Raw genomic sequence first — 21,880 nt, 5'->3', positions numbered from 1 at the left:
GGATACCCAGGTAGTACAGTGAGTTAAGTGTTCTGACTCTTAGTTTTGGCTCAGGTTGTGATCTCAGGGTCCTGAGATCAAGCCGAGTCGAGTCTGTGCTCAGTGTAGAGTCTGCTTAAGACTCTTTCTCCTCCTCCTTTTGCCCCTTCCCCTCATGCTCTTTCTCAAATAAATATGTAAAATCTTTAAAGAAATAAAATAAAAAATTAATTTTGGTGCAGAAGAGTAGTTAAGGAACTGAATATTTCTTTTCATCTATTAGGTAACTCTGTTTTCACTGGCCTTTGGACACCAGGCAACAAAAACCTACAGTTATACCAATGCCCTGTTCACACTCATCTTTACATTGATAAAATAGTTTTCTGTCAAAGTATGGTTTTTGTATTGTACCTTGGAAAACTAACTTTTTTCTTTAAGATTAAGAATTCAATCTCTTATACAACTTAAAAAAAATTCTGGTTCTGTGTACCTAAGAACTGATTATAAACTTTAATAGAAAAGCTTTATCAAAATTTGTTATGATAGAACCATTATTTTTCTTTTAAAAAAAATCCATACACAGTTATACTACACTTTTAAAAGAACAGAACATTTAATAAAACTTTACAGATAACTTAAACATACATTCCAGGGTTTCTTTCCTTTTTTAAAGATTTATTTATTTGAGTGAGGTGTGAGTGAGTGCACAGTGGAGGGGCGGGGAGAAGGTGTGGGTAGAGAATCTCAAGCAGCTTCCCTGCTAAGTGTGAAGCTGGAGGCAGAGCTGGATCCCACAACTCTAGATCATGGCCTGAGCCTAAATCAAAAGTCAGGAGCTCAACCAACTGAGCCATCCAGGTACCCCTATGTTCCTGGGTTTCTTCAAGAATTTTTTTTTCTGGGACAACTGGGTGGCTCAGCGGTGAGTGTGTGCCTTTAGCTCAGGTCGTGATCCTGGGATCGAGTCCTACATCGGGCTCCCTGTGGGGAGCCTGCTTCTCTCTCTCCCTATGTCTCTGCCTCTCTCTCTCTGTGTCTCTCATGAATAAATAAATAAAATCTTAAAAAAAAAAAAAAGATTTTTTTCCCCTGTTCTTTCCCACCAATGCTCACATTACTCATTCTGTTCAAGTCATGCCACCTGGCCTAGCAGGTACTTCCAAGAATCCACACTACACACTAATGTTCTTCTTCAAATTCTTTCTTTTTTCTCATGTTGAACTCAGCATTTTGTATATAACAGATTTTACTAAATATCATCCATTAGACTGTATACTGCTTATTAGCAAGAAGTCTGTCACAACCCTTACACAGTATTTCTTTAGGATTAGGCATTATAATAGCACAAAACAAGCCCAAAACAGTAAGTTTTTTAACTTACTGAATAATTTTTGAAAAGTGCATTTTTTGAAAATTTAAAGGAAGAAATAGATAGAAGAAAGCCAGAATGTTTTGAAGTATAAGAGGAATAAGGAATAAATCTAGGGGCGCCTGGGTGGCTCAGTTAAGTGGCAAACTCTTGATTTAGGCTCAGATCATGATCTCAGGGTGCTGCTTGAGTCTCTCCCTCTCCTCACACCCCACCCCCTGTTCACTCTCTTAAGAAAAAAAAAGTGTGATGTTTAAAGGAAAAAACCTAGTTATCAAATGATTTTTTTAATCTAACAAAGCAAATGAATCATGGAAGGAATATGGTCAAAACCAAAGTGTTGAGTCATTATTAAGAGGACTTAAAGTAAAGGTTAAAAAGAACAATGCAAAATCAAATTCTTAAATACTGCTAGTGTCTTCTGCAATTTTACTCAGAAACACCAATTAAAGGTTTATTTTTAAGTAAATCAAAGAGACTCTTAACTACTGAGAACTAAAAAAAAGTACAGAAATGCCACTGCCACCAAAACCAGTGCAGATTACTTCTGATCTGTTTGAATCTTAAATTGACCGAACAATCCACTCCCTTCTAACACACACAGAAGAAAAATGAAACACAAACTCTGTCCTCCAAATGAACTGATCATTTCTGACCAAAAGGGTCTGAAAACATAAATATCTTATAATTGCCAAAGAGAGAGAACCAAATTAAATAAAAACAGCAGTTCATGATTATAAAGCTATCCCTTCTGGAAGGCTTTTAAGTTTTGTGTACAGAATACTTTCTTCACAAAAACTGGATGCTGGAAAATCTCAGCACAACTGACAGAGAGACTACATGACAGAGAGACTAGGTGTGCTTTTTCTCTTGCATTCACCAGTTGATGATTACAAATTTCAGACTGATTCTGGATAGGTATGCTTTAGATGATGCTAATCAAAAGCAACCCACAACTCACAATTCTTTTTGGTTGCACGGTTTATATAAAGATAGTTAACTTCTGCCTCTTTTCTTTCTTTTTTTTTTTTAAGATTTATTTATTTATTCATGATAGACACAGAGAGAGAGAGAGAGGCAGAGACACAGGCAGAGGGAGAAGCAGGCTCCATGCCCGGAGCCCGACGTGGGACCAGATCCTGGGACTCCAGGATCATGCCCTGGGCCAAAGGCAGGCGCCAAACCGCTGAGCCACCCAGGGATCCCTTCTGCCTCTTTTCTAAAGAAAGGAGGCAATGCAAACCACAATTTTTTTCTTCCTTTGTGTGGATCTAGCAAAATTTTTAAAGGGATCTGGAAGCCAAACCAGTAACAGCACATGGTACTGTACATGAAAATATTTTCTGATATAAATAAGAAGTACTATATACACCTTTTTTAATCTGTCATATAAGGTAAAGTAGGAACTCCTATCCTGGCAAGTTACCCGTTTTTCTATTCTCTCTAATACAAAATTGATCATTTGATTTTAAGCTAAAATTATAGGCTATATAAATATATATATATTAGACCATGTCTGAAAAATAGAAATCTAGTTGAGTCTCATTTTGGAAAAAGATAAGGTGTATATACTACTTAAAAAACAAACATTTTCTAGCTGTTCTTATTTTCCTTTCTTTTAAAAGTTAAATCTTATCATTTCAATAAGTAGGATCAAAACTGAAAGGATATAGAAAGTATATAATGAGAAATCTCACTTTCACTCCTGTCTCTTACCACTCAGCCCCTTATAGGTAACAGATTTTAATTAATTTAGTTAATTCTTCCAGGTTTTCTTATTAAGCACAAATCTTTATGCTAAAGACTGTACATTCTTATTTCCTTCCTTTCTCACACAAAAGCTATTGTACCATAGACTACTTTGCACCTAGCTCTTTTCAATTAACAGTATATCCTGAGGATCATTCTACCAAGAGCATCCCTATTCTTTTTTTAGCAGTTGCAAAGTAACCCATTCTATAAATGAACCACAGTTTATTCAACTAGTCCTGTAATGATGAGGTGTTGGGTTGTTCCTCATCTTTTGATAGTAAGTGGTGCTATACCGAATAACCTTCTATACATGCCACTTCTTCCCTGTATAGGCCCTACCTACCTGTCCAGCTTCATCTACTAGAGCTGTTCTGCCACCATCCCCATTATGCTCTGGCCTCACTGACCTTGCTGACCTTCAGTTGGCTTTTGCATATTCTATTCCTTCCACTGAAAATCCGCTTCCTCTACATACCTTTAGTCAGCTCCTTTACATCCTTTTTTTTTTTTTTTAGATTTTATTTATTTATTCATGAGAGACACAGAGACAGAGAGGCAGAGACACAGGCAGAGGGAGAAGCAGGCTCCATGCAAGGAGCCTGATGTGGGACTCGATCCCGGGACTCCAGGATCAGGCCCTGAGCCGAAGGCAGACGCTCAACTCCTGAGCCACCCAGGCGTCCCTCCTTTACATCCTTCTGAAGCTTAGCCCCAATGTCACTTTCTCTAGCCTTCCACAATATGCTACACCAAGTCAAGTCCTCTTTGTATTCTCACATGACTCCTCTATTTCCCCTTTACAACACTTACATAGTTTGTATTTATGTAATTATTTGGTTAATGCCTATTTCTCTTACTTGACCATAAGCTCTATAATGGCAAAGACCCCTATATTTCTACTCTTTAAGTCTGGCACATAAATAGCAACCAATGATATTTGATGAATAAAGGAATGCCAATTATACATCTATCTGCTCTTAGTATTTTATATGTATTCTGTTTTACCTTGTAAGTATTTCTTGACACTTTCAGTTCACTCCACTTTCATTACCACCACGCTGAACAAGCTCTCATCATTTCTTGTCTAAACTACTATATTCACTCTTAGGTTCTAAGATCTATTGTGCCATATTTTAGACTTATCATTTGCCAAGAATTCTTTCAATGGGTCCCTACTGATACTAAAATAAATACTTCCCTCTCAGTGTTCTCTCTGTGCTCAGTCGCACTGATTCTAGTCTTATTTATTCTTTGAATATACCACACCCTCTTCTGTCACAGGGCTGTTACACATGCTGTTTCTTCTACTTGGAATACTCTTTGCTTCTCACTTTACTTAGTTAATGCTCAACATCACTTTCTCCTGGAAGTCTGCCAGGACCACTCCTAACGAACCAGGTACCTCTCCTTGAGAGCACTCGTCAGAGCTAAAATTTTACGTATATGTTTTGGTGTGGTTTGATCAATATTGTTATTTCTATTAGGCTACAAGCTCTTTGAAAAAAATTTTTTTAAAAAACATTTTATTTATTTATTCATTGAGACACAGAGAGAGAGAGAGATGCAGAGACACAGGCAGAGGGAGAAGCAGGCTCCATGCAGGGAGCCCGATGTGGGACTCAATCCCAAGTCCCCGGGATCACGCCCTGGACTGAAGATGGCGCCAAACCCACTGAGCCACCAGGGCTGCCCAGGCTATAAGCTCTTTGAGGGTAGAATTTGTTTTTGCTTTTGCTCACTGGGTATCACCAATATCCAGAACACTTCCTGGCACATGTATATATCTGATAAAAGTTTTAAATGAATGAAAAAAAGAACAATAACATGAAATTATATGATGAAATAAACTCAGGAATGACATCTGGAAGTAAAGGTGCATGAGTAAGAGAAAAATCTAAATGTAGGTAATCATATTTGGCATAGTGTTAAGGTTGCTTATTATACATACTTACACATTTCAGTCCATAAATGTTTATTTTTTATTTAGAACCAGTAGGGTTCTTTTTCCTGTGAAACTTAATTTCACTTGACCTGGGAGCAAATACCAAGAGAACTGTTGTATCTCCAGTTACAGAAATAAATATGACAATAAGTCATTAGCATGAATATTTAAAAAGGATCAAGAGTAAGAAGTTATGGGTTTTTTCTTTGGCAATAGAGAAAAAGATTTCAGGAATGTGTGGGCTTGTACATATTAAGTAATAATTAACATGCTTCTTAAAATTTGGCAAGAAATGTCCATTTTTAAAATTCAGAGGTTTACTTCTTTTCCTCTCAAAGAGAAGTTTTAGCAAACAAAGAATATCTTTGCCTTCCAAGTTTTTGCAAACATTTATAGACTATTTTTACAAAAACATACTAGGTTTCAAGTATTTCCAATTACAGTGTGTATTTGCATAGACACTGAATCATCACAACTACATATATAGCTGGCTCATATTACATAAGTATGTTTACTTTGTTTTTGGTGTTTTATTCTCTGTGTATTCCCTCTTTCTCCTGCTTCTGATTTTAGTTCATGGATTTTTCTCTGAAAAGTTAAATTCATTATAAGATACATATGAAATAAGTTTATAACATATTAGAAAAAATAATGTACTAATTATATTAGAAGAGAAGTCCTAATATACAGGAAGATTATTATAGTATGATTAGATATGAAACATGGTGTTGAGTAAAAACAAAAATCTTTTCATCAACCTAAGAGTCAGAAGGACTATGGTTGTTTAAAAAGGTATTCAAATGAAGTATATTAATCAAATAGGTGTCCAGTATAGATTCCAACTATATTAATCAAATATGTGTTCAGGATACATCCCAAGTCTGCTCATCTTTTTGTTTCCACTGCCATCCTTAAGTCACTGAACTATAACAAAGGATAAAACTCTGCATTTAATGGTTATAGCCAATTAGGTGACATCACCTTAAAGTAAGAGTATATTTCATCTTTCTTAAAATAAGAATATAATAAAATTAATAAGATTCACACTTTTTATTTATATCCTAAGCTGCTTTGTTGAATCTTTTTTTTGTTGTTGTTGTTGAATCTTTTGATACATTCATGATTTCCCCCTCAATACATTGGTAGCCCTGAAAAGAGATTTACCACTCCCAAGTTAAATTATAGCTATCTTAAAGGAAATATTAATCTTAAATTACTTTTTTCATGTTTTATGTGATTCTAAGCCATATAAAAAGCTGTTTTTAAAAAGTAAACATCAATTCCTCACACTGATGTGCATATTTTTTCTCTTATATTTTGCTTCCTCTTTCCATGCAACAGTATACACTGCGGACAGCAGTAGCATTTCTGTGACAGTATGCTTTGCCCTCATGAAAGCAAAGAATGAAGTAACCAGGATTTGCCCTTCTATCCTGTTGTGGCTGACTCTATTTCCTTCCATCTCTTTCTCTTCCCTGCAGTGTACCTCTAATTCTGGGAAAAAATGCAAACACACATTTGCTAAAATAGCTACTATATATTTAACACCATTGCTAGGCATCATGAGGGCTGTAAAAGGAGGTACCTTTCTCACAAAGTCTACAAAACATTAGAAATGTCTATTTTCTTCTCCTCACTAAAGTAGTCTTTATTTTGTTTTGAACCATGAAAGGAACAATAAAAGGCAAATAAACTGCCTTAAGTCACAAAATAACTCATGTTACATTACTCAAAGATCTGGAAAAGGAGAAATAATGATGAAAAAAGAAACATTAGAAGAGCCTAATTAACTTTGTCCTTACTGCGATGCAACTCAATTGTTTGGTAAAACAAGAAAGAGAATATCAGAGATTAATAAGAGTTGTTTAGGTTAAAGGTAAACAATATATTTTAGGAGTGGGTGGATGGAAAGTACGGATTTTACATAACAGAAGAGTTCAATTTTCTCCATTAAGAGTAAAGGACAAGAGATACATGCACCTATCACTCAGCATAAATGCAAATACAAACATAGGAATGTGTGTATTTCACATACCTATTTCCTCTATTTTGCCAGAAAGAAGGAAGGCTAGACTAAGGAAATGTAACATTCAATATTCTAAAATATAGCTAAGACTCGACCTTTCAATCCATCTCAAAAAAGATTTTTCTTTTTAAGTTGTAAGAATGAAACAAAACATTCTCACCATGTTTGGCTACAAAAATTTATTACAACAGTCCCGTCACAGGAATGGTTCTTAGACCTTTACTCAGTGATTATTTGCCTTTACTTTATGTACCATTTTAGTTGTTTGATTATCTGACCTCTCATTTTAGAAGAGAAGTGTTGCTATGGAAAGACACTCCAAAAGCCATGAAATAAGAACCCAGAGAAAGTCTCCTTCCCCCTAAAACTGCAAAAACAGTTTTTAAAAAAAGGAGTAGCATTTAGGAAATTGTCAAATTACAAAACAGCACACTCAATAATGTTTCAAATAACTTATGTTTTAAAAAATTTAATATACATAATTTAAGAAATAGGGAAAGTATATTATATTTTGTTAAAATTGAAGTGCTAAGGAGATTATCTGACAACTACGTATAAGAGATATAAAGGTACGAATTCAGTTGTAGTTTAACAAAAGAAAAAAACAGGATTTGAGGCATTTCACACTGTCAAGAAAGCAAACAGGGATGACACAGTTTCTAGGCCTAAAAGCTTGCTTTTTCCTCCCTTTGTTAGAGCTATTAAACAATAAAAGTGTGGGACATCTGGGTGACTCAGTGGTTGAGCGTCTGCCTTTGGCTTAGGACATGATCCCGAGGTCCTGGGATCGAGTCCCATATCAGGCTCCCTGCATGGAACCTGCCTCTCCCTCTGCCTATGTCTCTGCCTCTCTCTTTCTCTGTGTCTGTCTCATGAATAAATTAATAATATCTTTAAAAAACATAAAAATAAAAGGGTAAGAGTAGCTCAACAATAAAAAAAAAGTTTTCTCATAAATTTTAGTCTTCACCCAAATTACAGCTATTGATTCCTTAAAATAACAGAGATTAATATTCTCTCTTTAAAGTGTTTATTTTTTTAAAGGTTTTATTTATTTATTCATGAGAGACACAGAGAAAGAGAGAGAGGCAGAGACATAGGCAGAGGGAGAAGCAGGCTCCATGCAGGGAGCCCGATGTGGGACTTGATCCCAGGATCACGGGATCACGCCCTGAGCCGAAGGCAGATGCTCAACTGCTGAGCCACCTGGGTGTCCCTCTTTAAAGATTTTATTTTAGACACCTCTGATTACAGAGTTCAAATTAAAACTTAGGTTAATGACAACTGTGGAAAGCTGAAAACAAAGACTACCGGGATGCCTGGCGGCTCAGCGGTTGAGTGTCTGCTTTTGGCTCAGGGCGTGATCCTGGGGTCCTGGGATCGAGTTCCGCATAAGGCTCTCTGCATGGAGCCTGCTTCTCCCTCTGCCTATGTCTCTGCCTCTCTCTCTGTATCTCTCATGAATAAATAAATAACATCTTAAAGGAAAAAAAAGAGAACAAAGACTACCTTTAGACCTTCTAAAAACATAAATCCTTGAGAATAAAGGCAAATTTTATTTATTTAAACATTTTATTTTATTTATTATTCATGAGAGACATACAGAGAGAGGCAGAGACATTGGCAGAGGGAGAAGCAGGCTCCCTGTGGGGAGCACATGTGGGACTCAATTCCATGATCCTGGGATCACAACCTGAGCCAAAGGCAGATGCTCAACCACTGAGCTACCTAGGTGCCTCTAAAGGCAAATTAAAAAAAAAATTTATAGTAAGAAAGGTCAAAAGAAGATGTGACAACAATTTTACTCTCAAAGGCAATGACTTCCAAGCTTTATCTCTGAAGCCTTGACCCTGTGCATCCAAACTCCAAACTCACATCATTAACTTCCTACCAAGTGTTCCATGTGAATATTTTGACATCGTCTCAAACTAAACACTGGGGTAAATGGAACAAATACCAATCCCTCAACCATTACAAACTTCGGGCCAAACTAGCTTCCTCTGTTGATTTCCAACCCCTGGCACGCAGTCTTGAAATCACTGGTTCTTTCCTTTCTGCTGCTACTGCAACAACCCTGGGTCAGGCTCTTCATCATTACATTCACCTATAAAAGATTCCTACTGCTCTGCGTGCTTCTCTTTTCTTTCTGCCTTTAATCTATAGTACCTGAAGAATATTTTTGAATCATACTTTCTCCCCGTTACTCCTAACTTTACAAATTCTTTAATGCCAACTAGATCAAGCAAGAGTCATCTGACAGACACTGAAACTTTATAGAGATAACCTGGCTGGTCCCTTATTGCTCAGCACGCATCCTTTTTGAGGCCACAATTCAATCTTTATGTGATCAAGGCTCAATACAATATGGCTTCCAATTATCTTTCTGATTCTTCCTTTAAAACATGTCAAGGTTATGTCCCATTACAATAGTCTACTTCTCTACTAAACATCAATATTCCTCTATTCTTACATGCGGGCCACTGCCCTTGCCAAGCAGGTTCTCCTCCCACTTCCTTCAGGCCTGTCTTCCTGATCTTTCATGGCTAGGCTTAAGACCTATCTCATCTATGGATCTTGAAAATTTCTCTTCTGGTCAATTCATTATTCTTACTTACTACTAAGAAAATATTGTTTACCTAGTACCAAATGATATAAACTTAATATTTCAAATTAATATGCTGAAATACAGTTCGTGACTCCTGCCACATCTTTTCTAATGTCAATTTCTTCTCATATCAGCAAAAAAAGACAAAGTAGGCAGGATACAGGTCAAGTTTAAAAGCCACCAGGGGAAGGTGTGAAGGTGATAACTTGTAGAAAACAAACCCATCTCATGCTTTTGTAACTTCCTAAGATCATGAACTTTATTTTCCTTCTCGTTCATCCCTTCACTTAGCAATGGGACTAGCATACAGTAAGAATCCTACAAATACTGGTGAACAGTACTTTACAGAGGACTTTTTCACTCCCTTAACACAAGGCATGATTTATCTTCATTTTCCAGAGAAAAATACAGAGGATTGGAGATTCAACCAAGATAATGAAGTTAGTTAGCAGTTGGCAGAAGTGGGTCTTGGAGCCCAGGTTTTTCACATTCTTAATCTGGAATTTTTTGTAAAGGACACAGTCCACCTTGCCTATTCATTAGCTTATGCTTCTCAATGCTAGAGCAGAGCACAGCGATAAATGAGGGAGAGCAAGGGCGGAGGAGAAAGTACACAATTTCTTTTCTACCTGCTGCCTCTGTACCTCCTTTCTATTTCTCACATTAGCACAATAGCTGTTTTTCAGATACAACACAGGGCTACTTAGGCAGTAATGACACTAGATGTAGACAGGCTCCAAATCATTTCTTCAGTCTATTTTCTTTCTTTCTTTCTTTCTTTCTTTCTTTTTTTTTTTTCAGTCTACTTTCTATAGCTCAAATATTGATTTGAGGTTCCTAGAATCTGGAACTTCACCTGGACACATGAAAGGGAAGAGCCTGGGTATGTCATGCAACTCTTCCTAATAAATGAGGAGCAACTTTATAGTGGGCAGATCAGGGAGATAGAGGTCCAAAAGATCAGAAAGGACAGGCAGATATGATCATGAGGTGATATAAAATGAATTCACTCATCTGTGAAATATGGATGATGAGAGTATCTGATGGATAAAGATGTAAGCCTCAAAAGGACAGAGATTTTGTTCTTTTTTGTTCACTGACATATTCCCAGTATATAAAGTATTCAGTAATATTTATTGAAAGAATTAAAGTATGAAGATTGTTGTAGGATTAAGTGAGAGAATATGTAAAATGCATAGTAACTGACAAATAAGAAATACCTTCTCTTATTCATGTTTATATCTGGGTATTTCCTAAGTTTCAAAAGTAGTTATAGCAGGACAAGTAGCAGTCACATGGCCATTGCTTATCCTTGTGTAAATTTCCTTTTTTTTTTTTTTTTAAAGATTTTATTTATTTATTCATGAGAGAGAGACACACACACACAGAGGCAGAGACACAGGCAGAGGGAGAAGAAGCTCCACGCACGGAGTCTGACGTGGGACTAGATCCTGGGACTCCAAGACCACGCCCCGGGCCGAAGGCAGATGCTAAACCACTAAGCCATCCAGGGATCCCCAATTTCCTATTTTTATTTAGTTTTGCAAGGACTATATAAGCATAGTGCTTTGGGATACTGATTCTTTCCAAATTATTTTCTCTTCTTTTTTTTCTTTTGGTGGGGAGGGGAAGAGGGAGATGGAGAGAGAGAATCTTTTCTTTTTTAAAGATTTTATTTGTTCATGAGAGAGAGAGAGAGAGAGAGAGAGAGAGGCAGAGACACAGGCAGAGGGAGATGCAGGCTCCATGCAGGGAGTCTGACGTGGGACTCGATCCCGGGTCTCCAGGATCATGCCCTAGGCTGAAGGCGGCGCTAAACCGCTGAGCCAACTGGGCAGCCTGGAGAGAGAGAATCTTTTTTTTTTTTTTTTTTTTTTAATTTTTATTTATTTATGATAGTCACAGAGAGAGAGAGAGAGAGGGGCAGAGACACAGGCAGAGGGGAGAAGCAGGCTCCATGCACCGGGAACCCGATGTGGGATTCGATCCCGGGTGTCCGGGATCGCGCCCTGGGCCAAAGGCAGGCGCCAAACCGCTGCGCCACCCAGGGATCCCGAGAGAGAGAATCTTAAACAGATTCAACACCCAGTGCGGAATGCAAACTGGTGCTCCACCTCACCACCCTGACATCATGACCTGAGCTGAAATTAAGAGCCAGATACTTAAACCAACTAAGCTACCTACGTGCCCCTCTCTCTCTCTCTCTCTCTCTCTCTTTTTTTTTTATAAAGACAACATATCATTTAAAATATAGAAAAATATGTAGAAAACAAAAATTACCCATAATATCACTATCCAGAGAATAGCACACAACACCATTAGATTCCCAAAGAACACCATTACCATTTTATAGACTTCCTAAAATCAATTTCTCTATTTGTAGAGGACCTGAATCCCCAAATTAGGTGAATTCCTTTCTTTCATTTCAAGTTAGCTTTAGATAGAGCCTCTCAAATCCTAGCTAGCATACCTCACTTAGCACTATCCTGAGAGTGATTATAGGGGAGTATATGAAAAATATTTTTTTTTTTTTAAATTTTTATTTATTGATGATAGTCACACAGAGAGAGAGGCAGAGACACAGGCAGAGGGAGAAGCAGGCTCCATGCACCGGGAGCCCGACGTGGGATTCGATCCCGGGTCTCCAGGATCGCGCCCTGGGCCAAAGGCAGGCGCCAAACCGCTGCGCCACCCAGGGATCCCTGAAAAATATTTTTATATTTAAAAATAAACATCTATATATAAGTATTGATATATTCCTATCTATTAAAATGCTAAGCCATGTAACTGATCTATCCCTCTCTACATATATACCTATAGAGAGATATATCTACATAGATATATATGAATGGACTAAAAGGAATGCCATCTTACGTGCTCAGCTAACGAATGCTGAAAGGCTGCACTGCGTTCTTGTTGGAATGATGCTGGGCAATCTGTCTGATAACTCTGCTGAAGTTTTCTTTACTGCCATTGTAATGGTTTCTGGTGAATACTTTTCACCCACTGTAGCTAAAAAAAGTGAGTGATAGTGCAGGACTTGGTAGATCCCAAGGAATGTGTTATTCTGCAGCTTTTATGGTAGCCAGAAGAGTTTCTAAAAAAATGTTAAGGAAAACAAGAAGATATCAACAGACAATAGCAAGTGAAGAATAATTTTAAGAGGGTACTTAAAGAAAGTAGATTTGAAGACTTATTGTGACTTGAAAAGCACAAGAAGACTACAATACGCAGTAGAAAGACCCCATCTCCACAAGGCTGATCCATTCCACCTACTCTATGCTGTGCCCACTATTGGCTTTCCTGTTTCAAGGACTGCAATCTCTCTTACAAAACTGAGTATGCATGTCATGTTAAAAATATTTAACATAAGGGCACCTGGGTAGCTCAGTTGGTTGGGCATCTTGATTTCAGCTTGGGTCAAGATCTCAGAGTCATGAGATTGAGCCCTGGTTTGGGCTCCCTGCTCAGTGGGGAATCTGCTTGAGATTCTCTCTTTCTCCCTCTCCCTCCCCACTTGGGTACCTCAAGCATGCACACTCTCTCTCAAATAAATAAATCTTTTTTTTTTTTTTCAAATAAATAAATCTTAAAAAAAGAAAAGGTAAAGACAAGAAACTGTCCTTTACCAAAACTCAGGAGCCTGTTATCATATGGATTCATCTCCAAGTGAAGCTGTATCTGCTGTAGGAGATCCACCTCAGCTCTCAATTTTCTGTTCTAGTTCTTGGATGGACTCATGTTATACAAAAATAATGTGGAAAATTGATTTCTTGGCTTATTTCTTCTAGATTATACTAACTGCAGCTCTAGGCTGCACCTTTTAGTCATTCCTCATTTATTAGTTACTAAGAAGAAAGTTCTTCTCTTCCTGAAATCTGTGGCCTTTCATTAATAAAAAGGTCTCAAGATATTCAAAACAGAATCTATCATTATGTAACTTTTTATTTTATTTTATTATTTATTTACTTATTTTTTTTATATAATTAGATTTAATTTTTTTGAAGTAATCTCTACATCCTGTATGGGTTTGAACTTAGGACCCTGAGATCAAGAGTCCAATGCTTCACTGACTGAACCATCCAGGTGCCCCAATTATGTAATTTTTTAAAGCATTTGATATCAACTCCAATCTGAAGATCAATAGTTGGACATCCAATATTTTTTGCCAACTGTTACATGTGAAATACTGCGACAGTAGGGTTGATGATGACTTTTATGACAGAAAGATAAATATATTTTTTGTTCTTCTAAAAACGTAACCACTGATTCTAGCTGGAATTCCATTAAGCAATGGTAATGAAAGAGAGTTAATAGAAACAAAAAACTTTCTATTTAGCTCTCTTTGGGGTGACATTATTTTAAAGTCCATAAAAATTTATTTCAGAAGGTAAAGACTAAATTTACCTTATTTTCTTCTAGAAATTTCAACTTGATAGAAACATCATTACGCATTTTATCATATTTTTCCTTATGTGCTTGAAACAGATGCTGTGACTGCTCAATCTTTGGCAGAGTGTTTGCATCACGTGGTCCAAGATTCAGTTCTTCCAAATCAGTGCGATATGCGTCATACTCAATCCTGGAAAGAACAGAGTTAAGTGATGCACATTACAAAAACAGAATGAAGTAAGTTCAGGAGGTGAGTTGGAAATATATGACAGTCTTATATTATACATTGATAGACAATTCTCATACATATATTATACCTTACACTTTTAAAATCATGCATTTTTTAATACAAAGAGCTATTAATATAAGCGTGTGGGGGGGAAGCTGCCTATTAATCTTCTTAACTATTCCTCCCAAAGTACAGTATTCTGACAAGTAGAATTTCTAAAATTTAAAAAACCAGTTTAAAAAGACAGATGTCAAAACCTAATGCTAACAAGATCAAGTGATCTATTTTTCATGGAAAAATGGTAATGCTGATAAGGTAAAGCATAGAAAGATCACAGACTTCAGGATGACACACTTTAACTAGTAAAAGGAAGTTATACTGAGGGTCATCAGTCCTTAAAGTATAGTCTATAGTCTAGCCAGCAAGGTACAAGAGAAATATAATGCAAGTCACATATGTAACTTAAAATTTTCTAGTAGTGCCATTAAAATAATAAAAATTAATTTCACCCTTTAAACAATATATTTTATTTCACCCAATATACCTACAATATTATCACTGCAACATGTAATCAATGTAAAAAGATTGTTAATGAACTATTTTACCTTTTTGGAGGTAGTAATGAGTCTTTGAAATCCACTGTATATATTACACACCTATCTCATTTCAATTTAGACTACCTACCTTTCAAGGGCTCGACAGACACATATGGCTAGTGGCTACCATATGAAACAGAGCAACTCTGGATGGATTTCCATAACATTAGTATTTAGAAAATGACAATGGCATCTATTACAGAGCACTTACCACCTTGTGATCCTTTAGGTGCCTTCCCATTAATATTTTCTTACTACTAACTGAAATAGTTAACCCACCACCACCACTCCATGATCACACTGTATCTCATAATGCCTCTGTCACGGCACCTATGTAAGTACAGTACTTGGGGACTTGCTTATCAGTGATTTATCCAGCAGTCTCTATTATTCAGTACTCAGCTAAGAAGAACAATGTGAGGGATCCCTGGCTGGCTCAGCGGTTTAGCGCCTGCCTTCAGCCCAGGGCGTGATCCAAGAGTCCCGGGATCTAGTCCCATGTCAGGCTCCCTACATGGAGCCTGCTTCTCCCTCTGGCTTTGTCTCTGCCTCTCTCTCTCTCTGTCTCTCATGAATAAACAAAATCTTAAAAAAAGAAAAGAAAAGAACAATGTGACCTCTGATTTAGTAAAAATCAGCATCACAAAGCTTATGCTCTAGAACTAAAGCTCTTTATTCAATATCTAGAGTACAATCTACTCCTCTTATTCTGGCAATTAAGAATATTTTAAAGATTTATTTATTTATTTTAGAGAGAGTGCACACATGTGGAGGGTTGGGGAGAGGCAGAGGGAGAGAAAGGCAAGCAGACTCCTGGTTGAGTGCAGAGCCTAATGCAGGCAGGGCTCAATCTCACAACCTAAGGATCATGACCTGAGCCGAAACCAAGAGTCAGATACTCAACTGACTGAGCTGCCCACGTGCCCTTTAAGAATATTTTAAACAACATCAACTATATTCCAATGTGCCTTGAGGATTTATTTTTATCTTGTACTGAATTTAACAAACTTGACATTTTACGGTCAAAAAGAATCATTCATTCACTGATACATTGATTCATTCAACAAATATTAAGTGAGCCCCTTCTATGTTCCAGGCACTATACTAAAAACCAGAGCTATAATGATAAGGTTTATCTCAAAGAAACTTGCAGTCTAGAGGGAGAGAAGCTCTTGAACAACTAAAACAAAATGAGATAATGGTAACTGCCATGAGGGAGGGAGAATAAGGTACAGAGGAAATCAAAAGAATTGCCTAATTAGGTATCTCCGAACAGAATTAAAACACTAGAATTAAAATTTAAAGGATGGTAAAAGCTTCTGAGGTGGACTGTGGAGGGAAATAAAGCAATCCAGGAAGAGAAAAGCATAAATAAAAGCACAGATTCGTAAGATACCATGATACATTTGGGAAGTAATTCAGTATGTTAGAACCTCAGGTTGAAAATGATAATGGAAGGAATTAAAGTCAGACTAGGGATCCCTGAGTGGCGCAGCGGTTTGGCGCCTGCCTTTGGCCCAGGGCGCGATCCTGGAGACCCGGGATCGAATCCCACATCGGGCTCCCGGTGCATGGAGCCTACTTCTCCTTCTGCCTGTGTCTCTGCCTCTCTCTCTCTCTCTGTGACTATCATAAATAAATAAAAATTAAAAAAAATAAAAAATAAAAAAAAATAAAGTCAGACTAGCAGGCAAAACTGACATTAAGTAGCATATTAAAGGGCCACATTAAAGGGATCAGATTTAATCTGGTAGGTCAAGGGGTGGGAAGCCATTTAAGAATTCTGATATATGAGGGCATCTGGGTAGTTCAGTGGTTGAGTATCTGCCTTTGGTTTAGTTTGTGATCCTGGGGTCAAGTCGCACATTAGGCTCCCCTCAGGGAGCCTATTTCACCCTCTGCCTATGTCTCTGCCTCTCTCTTTGTCTCTCAAGAATGAATAAATAAAATCTTAAAAAAAAAAAAAAAAAGGAACTCTGATCTAGAAAGTAACATGTTCTACTTATTCAGCATAGAAAGACTGCCCTAGTGGTAAGAAATGGAAGATGGACTGGAGTGGATTAAGAAACAAACAAGGAAACCAATTAGAAGACCATGGGCAAAGGAAAATTAGTCACTGGATCAGGACAATGGCAGTGGGGCTAAGAAGGGGAGGCAGATATAAAGATTTAGGAGGCAAGACTGACTTAGTAATGATAACAAGTTAAATTCCATGGGTCCTTCAGCCAGATTCAATGACCACTCTGGCCTTTGCTGGCTCTAATGTCTTAATCTAGTTATTTTATTTCTTTTTGTTTTCAGTTTTTCATCTATAAGTGAGAATAATAATTTCCACAAAAAATATAGAGTACCTAGGATATACCTGGTAATAACTAGTATCTTTAGAGTGCTTATTATAATGGTCAAATTAGAAGAGGTCTAGCCAGAAGTAGATAAATTAAAAACAATAAAAAATGAAGGAAAAAAAGTAGAACAAAAATAGTGATATATGATGACTTAATGTGAGGACAAATATCCTTCATTAACCTCGGAGCACACTTCTAAACAGTAAGATTAATATAAATATAATCAAAGTTGTGATACTGACCTTATATCCCTTAATTTTTACATCCAGAGTTTGTTATGGTATCAAAGTAAAACTTTCCATAAGAGCTTCTCTAACAGTGCTCATTACCACCAGGAAGAGAAGTACACTAAATTTTCAAAATGCAACTCTTCAAGGTTGCCAGTCTCAATTGAATCCCTATCAATAAAGTTAGTGATGGTTGGTTACTATATGACTGATTTTACATAAAACTTGTAGAGAACAGGTGTCCACATCTGAAAAGTCTTGACCATAATTGATTCCCTTGTTGGTGCTGCTGTGGAGAAGTGCTGAATGGGCTATTGCAAGATTTTCTTTTCTTTTTTTTTTTTTTTATTGCAAGATTTTCTATACACGGAGCACCAGAGGGCTAGGAAATACTTGTACACAATGCATAATAGGGAGCATTAAAAGGCCACCCAGATTTTTGCCTAAATTGCCACTTTTTGTGCTGATCAAATAGTTAATCCATGCCCTATAAGCCAGTAAATTCTGGTTCTGACAGAGAAGAAAATTCAGCTACTGAGAAACTTAATCTGGGGTTATTTTTAAATGTTATACCTGTGGGGCACATTTTACTATTACAACTAGTGAATTCCTCAGTTACTTCAATAAAATCACACTGTAATTTCAATAAAACAAGAATTAATTATGGGGTAAGGTCATTGTTGTTAGTTTTTTTTTAAAAGATTTTATTTATTTATTTATTTATTTATTTATTTATTTATTTATTTATTTATGAGAGACACAGAAAGAGAGGCAGAGACACAGGCAGAGGGAGAAGCAGACTCTCTGCAGGGAGCCTGATGTGGGACTCGATTCTCAGACTGGGATCAAGCCCTGAGCTGAAGGCAAACGCTCAACCACTGAGCCACACCCAGGCATCCCTGTTGTTAGTTTTAAATTACACACAGAAGTCGTTAAAGGTTTCCTGATAACCAGCTATCAAATACATATAACCTGATTTATAATCCTGTTCAGAAGTTTCAAATAAACCCATATATTAGATTGAGATTTTTAAAATAGATTTTATTTATTTGAGAGATAAGAGAGGGAGTGTGTATACAAGCAGCAGAAACGGCAGAGAAAGGAGAGAACCTCAAGCAGACTCCTGGCTGAGCACAGAGCCCGATGCAGGGCTTGATCTCATGACCCAGAGATCATGACCTGAGCCCAAATCAAGGACACTCAACCGATGAGTCACCCAAGCACCCCTAGATTGAGATCTTTTTATCACACTCTACTTTAAGTCAGACAACTCAATATAAGATGTGAAAATTATTATTATTATTATTATTGAAAATTATTATTAAAGATTTTACTTTTAAGTAATCTCTACATCCAACATGGGAGTCCAACTCACAACCCTGAGATCCCAAGTCACACATTCCATCAACTGAGCCAGGCTGGCACATCATAATTTTTATTATTATTATTATTATTTTTAATTTTTATTTATTTATTTATGATAGTCACAGAGAGAGAGAGAGAGGCAGAGACATAGGCAGAGGGAGAAGCAGGCTCCATGCATCGGGAGCCCGACGTGGGATTCGATCCCGGGTCTCCAGGATCACGCCCTGGGCCGGCGCCAAACCACTGCGCCAGGGATCCCTATTATTTTTTTAAAAGATTTTATTTATTTATTTTATTTATTTATTCATGACAGAGAGAGAGAGAGAGAGAGAGAGAGAGAGAGGCAGAGACACAGGCAGAGGGAGAAGCAGGGATCCCTATTATTTTTTTAAAAGATTTTATTTATTTATTTATTTATTTATTTATTTATTTATTTATTTATTTAATTTATTTATTTATTCATGACAGAGAGAGAGAGAGAGAGAGGCAGAGACACAGGCAGAGGGAGAAGCAGGCTCCATGCAGGGAGCCCAATGTGGGACTCGATTCTGGGACTCCAGGATCATGCTCTGGGCCTAAGGCAGGAAGGAAAAAACTAAACTGCTAAGCCACCCAGGGATCCCCACATCATAATTTAAAAAATTTTTAAAATAGATATGAAATTTGAGATAAATCTAGTTCAAATTTGAGACTGAATGATTAAAAGTAAAAGGAAGAAAGCAAACAGGCTCTCATTTTGGCTTTGAAATTGGCTCCAAGTGAGCAAGCAAACCTTTTAACCTCTAGAGGCTTATTTTTCTCTTCTACAAATTAAAAAATAACTTGTGTACTGTTCAGTGACTCATCTAATGATCTAATGAATTTTTCTTTCTTTACTATGGGTTAATATTTGAAAAAAAAAAAAAACTAAAAAAAATTTTAAATTAAGCTATATGCCCAACATGGAGCTTTGAACTCACAATCCCAAGATTAAGAGTCACATGCTCTACTGACTGAGCCAGCCAGTCAGTCACCCCATAATATGGGTTAATTTTTTTTTGGGGGGGCTAATGTTTTTAAAAGCATCTTAAAATAATGGCCAAAGTGAAAGATATTATATCCTTTAAACAAAACATATTTTAAAATATACTAAACAAAAATACACTTTAGGTACTAAAAATATTTTCAGGATAAGTGGACAGTTACAAAGTACAGAAACAAATCAGATTCAAGTAGTTCTTGACTAGAAGGTAGAAGAGGGTAGTTTTAGAACCAAAGAATTTTCATCTTCAAAACCCACAAATATTAATCTGAAAGGCTAGAAAATAAGAATTCTTAAAAGAATTAAAGAGATAAAAGGAAAAGGGTATTCATTATGAACAAAGCAAGACATCACAAGTAAGGAACAGATTTGGAAAAGAACCAAATAAATTTTATAAAAATAAAAAATATACAGAATATTCTTTTGAAAAATACAATGTCCACAAAAAGATTTAAATAGAGACTGGAGAATCAGTTACTACCAGTGTTACTAAAGGGACTCCTACTGAAGGGTAGGAGAAATTCCTGAGAAATTCCTTCAGTGTTATTGAGGGATATCCTTTTTTTTTTTTTTTTTTAATTTTATTTATTTATTAATGAGGGACACACACAGAGAGAGGTAGAGACAGGCCGAGGGAGAAGCAGGCTCCATGCAGGGAGCCTGATGCGGGACTCAATCCTGAGTCTCTAGGATCACGCCCTGGGCTGAAGGCGGCAGGCACTAAATCACTGAGCCACCCGGGCTGCCCTATTGAGGGATATCCTATTGATGGATTCCTTCCGTTTATTTTTTCCATCTTGGATTTTTTTTTTTTTTTAGATTTTATTTATTTTAAAGAGAGACAGAGAGCGTGTGAACAAGTGAGAGGAAGGACAGAGGGAAAAGGAGCAGCAGATTCCCCACTGAGCAGGGAGCCTGATGCAGGGCTTAATCCCAGGACCCTGAGATCAGGACCTGAGCAGAAGGCAGACACTTGGCCAACTGAGCCACCCAGGCATCCCACCACTTTCTGATTTTAATACTGTGTTAGCAAATAATTAAAACAATAGGGAAAAGCAAAAAACCAAGTCCATGATCTAAATAGGACACAGACCACATCTCTACCCTTCTCCTACCAAACAGCCACAGCTATTTATCTTGACCTTCATTTCCAAGTCATTAAAAACCACATGTTAATACTAAACCTAAAATTACAAACACAGAATAACATAGAAGCATCTCTTGTGAAAAGATTAAAAGTTAATTTTCCAAGGGTTTTGGGCTTTCAGTTATGTGAAGCATAAGGAAATATATATAAGAATAAGCACTCAAAAACTAGATGAGTTTAGAGTTTTCATAGCCATTTCTCATATTATTAAACTAGGGTAAGGGGCCAAAACATAAATTTATACTTCTAAAAGTTATAGTTTGCATTTAACCTCAACTATGCTACAAAAAAAATGGGATAGGAAGTAAGGATTTCAAATGTTCAGAGGAAAAAAATTCAAAGTAAATCAGAATAAAATGAAGGGGAGAAAAATAGTGCCTGGAATCAAAAGTTGAAAAATGCTACTGCTGATCTGCTAAAATGTACTTAGCTTACCTAACAGGATGGTTATGAGATAGGGAATTAATAATGAGTGTATCTGTGCATGTTTATAAAATGTTTGAAAACACTGCATTATAAACAGCTATGAAAATACATAAGAGTTTGAAGCTAATTATAACCTAGGTAAGTGGAAGGCTAGGAAGTTGGTATCCACAACATAAAATCATGGAAGCAGAAATGAGCTTCTTTAATGAAGAGAAAGTGAAACTGTAAATCTGGCTATTGCACTGCTTCTACTGGGAAGCAGCAGTAATAAGAATGAAAAGAGAGGCTTAAGGCCAGATTATAGAGGGCACCTAGGATCTACCTAGTAGAACACAAGGCCCTATCCTCTTCTAAGGAAGCTGGAACTAGGAGATCCTCCATCTCTCTATTCTCTAACAGGCAGGTTGGGCACATAACCAAGGCTCAATGAGATATTCTCTAGACAATCAATCAAAATAT

The 21,880-nt window shown here is 36.9% G+C and overlaps 1 protein-coding gene across 10 annotated transcripts in view; it reads right to left on the bottom strand.

Moving 5' to 3' along the window:
• ARFIP1 (ADP ribosylation factor interacting protein 1) overlaps window positions 1-21,880 on the bottom strand; it is a 137,917-nt gene that overhangs the window by 15,413 nt on the left and 100,624 nt on the right. For 9 of the 10 annotated variants that reach the window (XM_038559050.1, XM_038559042.1, XM_038559044.1 and 6 more), the window contains one exon: window positions 14,081-14,255. In XM_038559050.1, the coding sequence (XP_038414978.1) occupies window positions 14,081-14,255 (175 nt within the window). Of the gene's footprint in view, window positions 1-12,547; window positions 12,771-14,080; window positions 14,256-21,880 lie in introns of all 10 variants that reach the window. The other variant, XR_005370906.1, reaches the window with a different exon arrangement.

Source organism: Canis lupus, chromosome 15 (genome assembly GCF_011100685.1).
Source record: "Canis lupus familiaris isolate Mischka breed German Shepherd chromosome 15, alternate assembly UU_Cfam_GSD_1.0, whole genome shotgun sequence".
NCBI classification, from domain to species: domain Eukaryota; kingdom Metazoa; phylum Chordata; class Mammalia; order Carnivora; family Canidae; genus Canis; species Canis lupus.
Note: the sequence above shows the minus strand (reverse complement) of the source record. Positions and strands in the feature narration are given on the sequence as shown.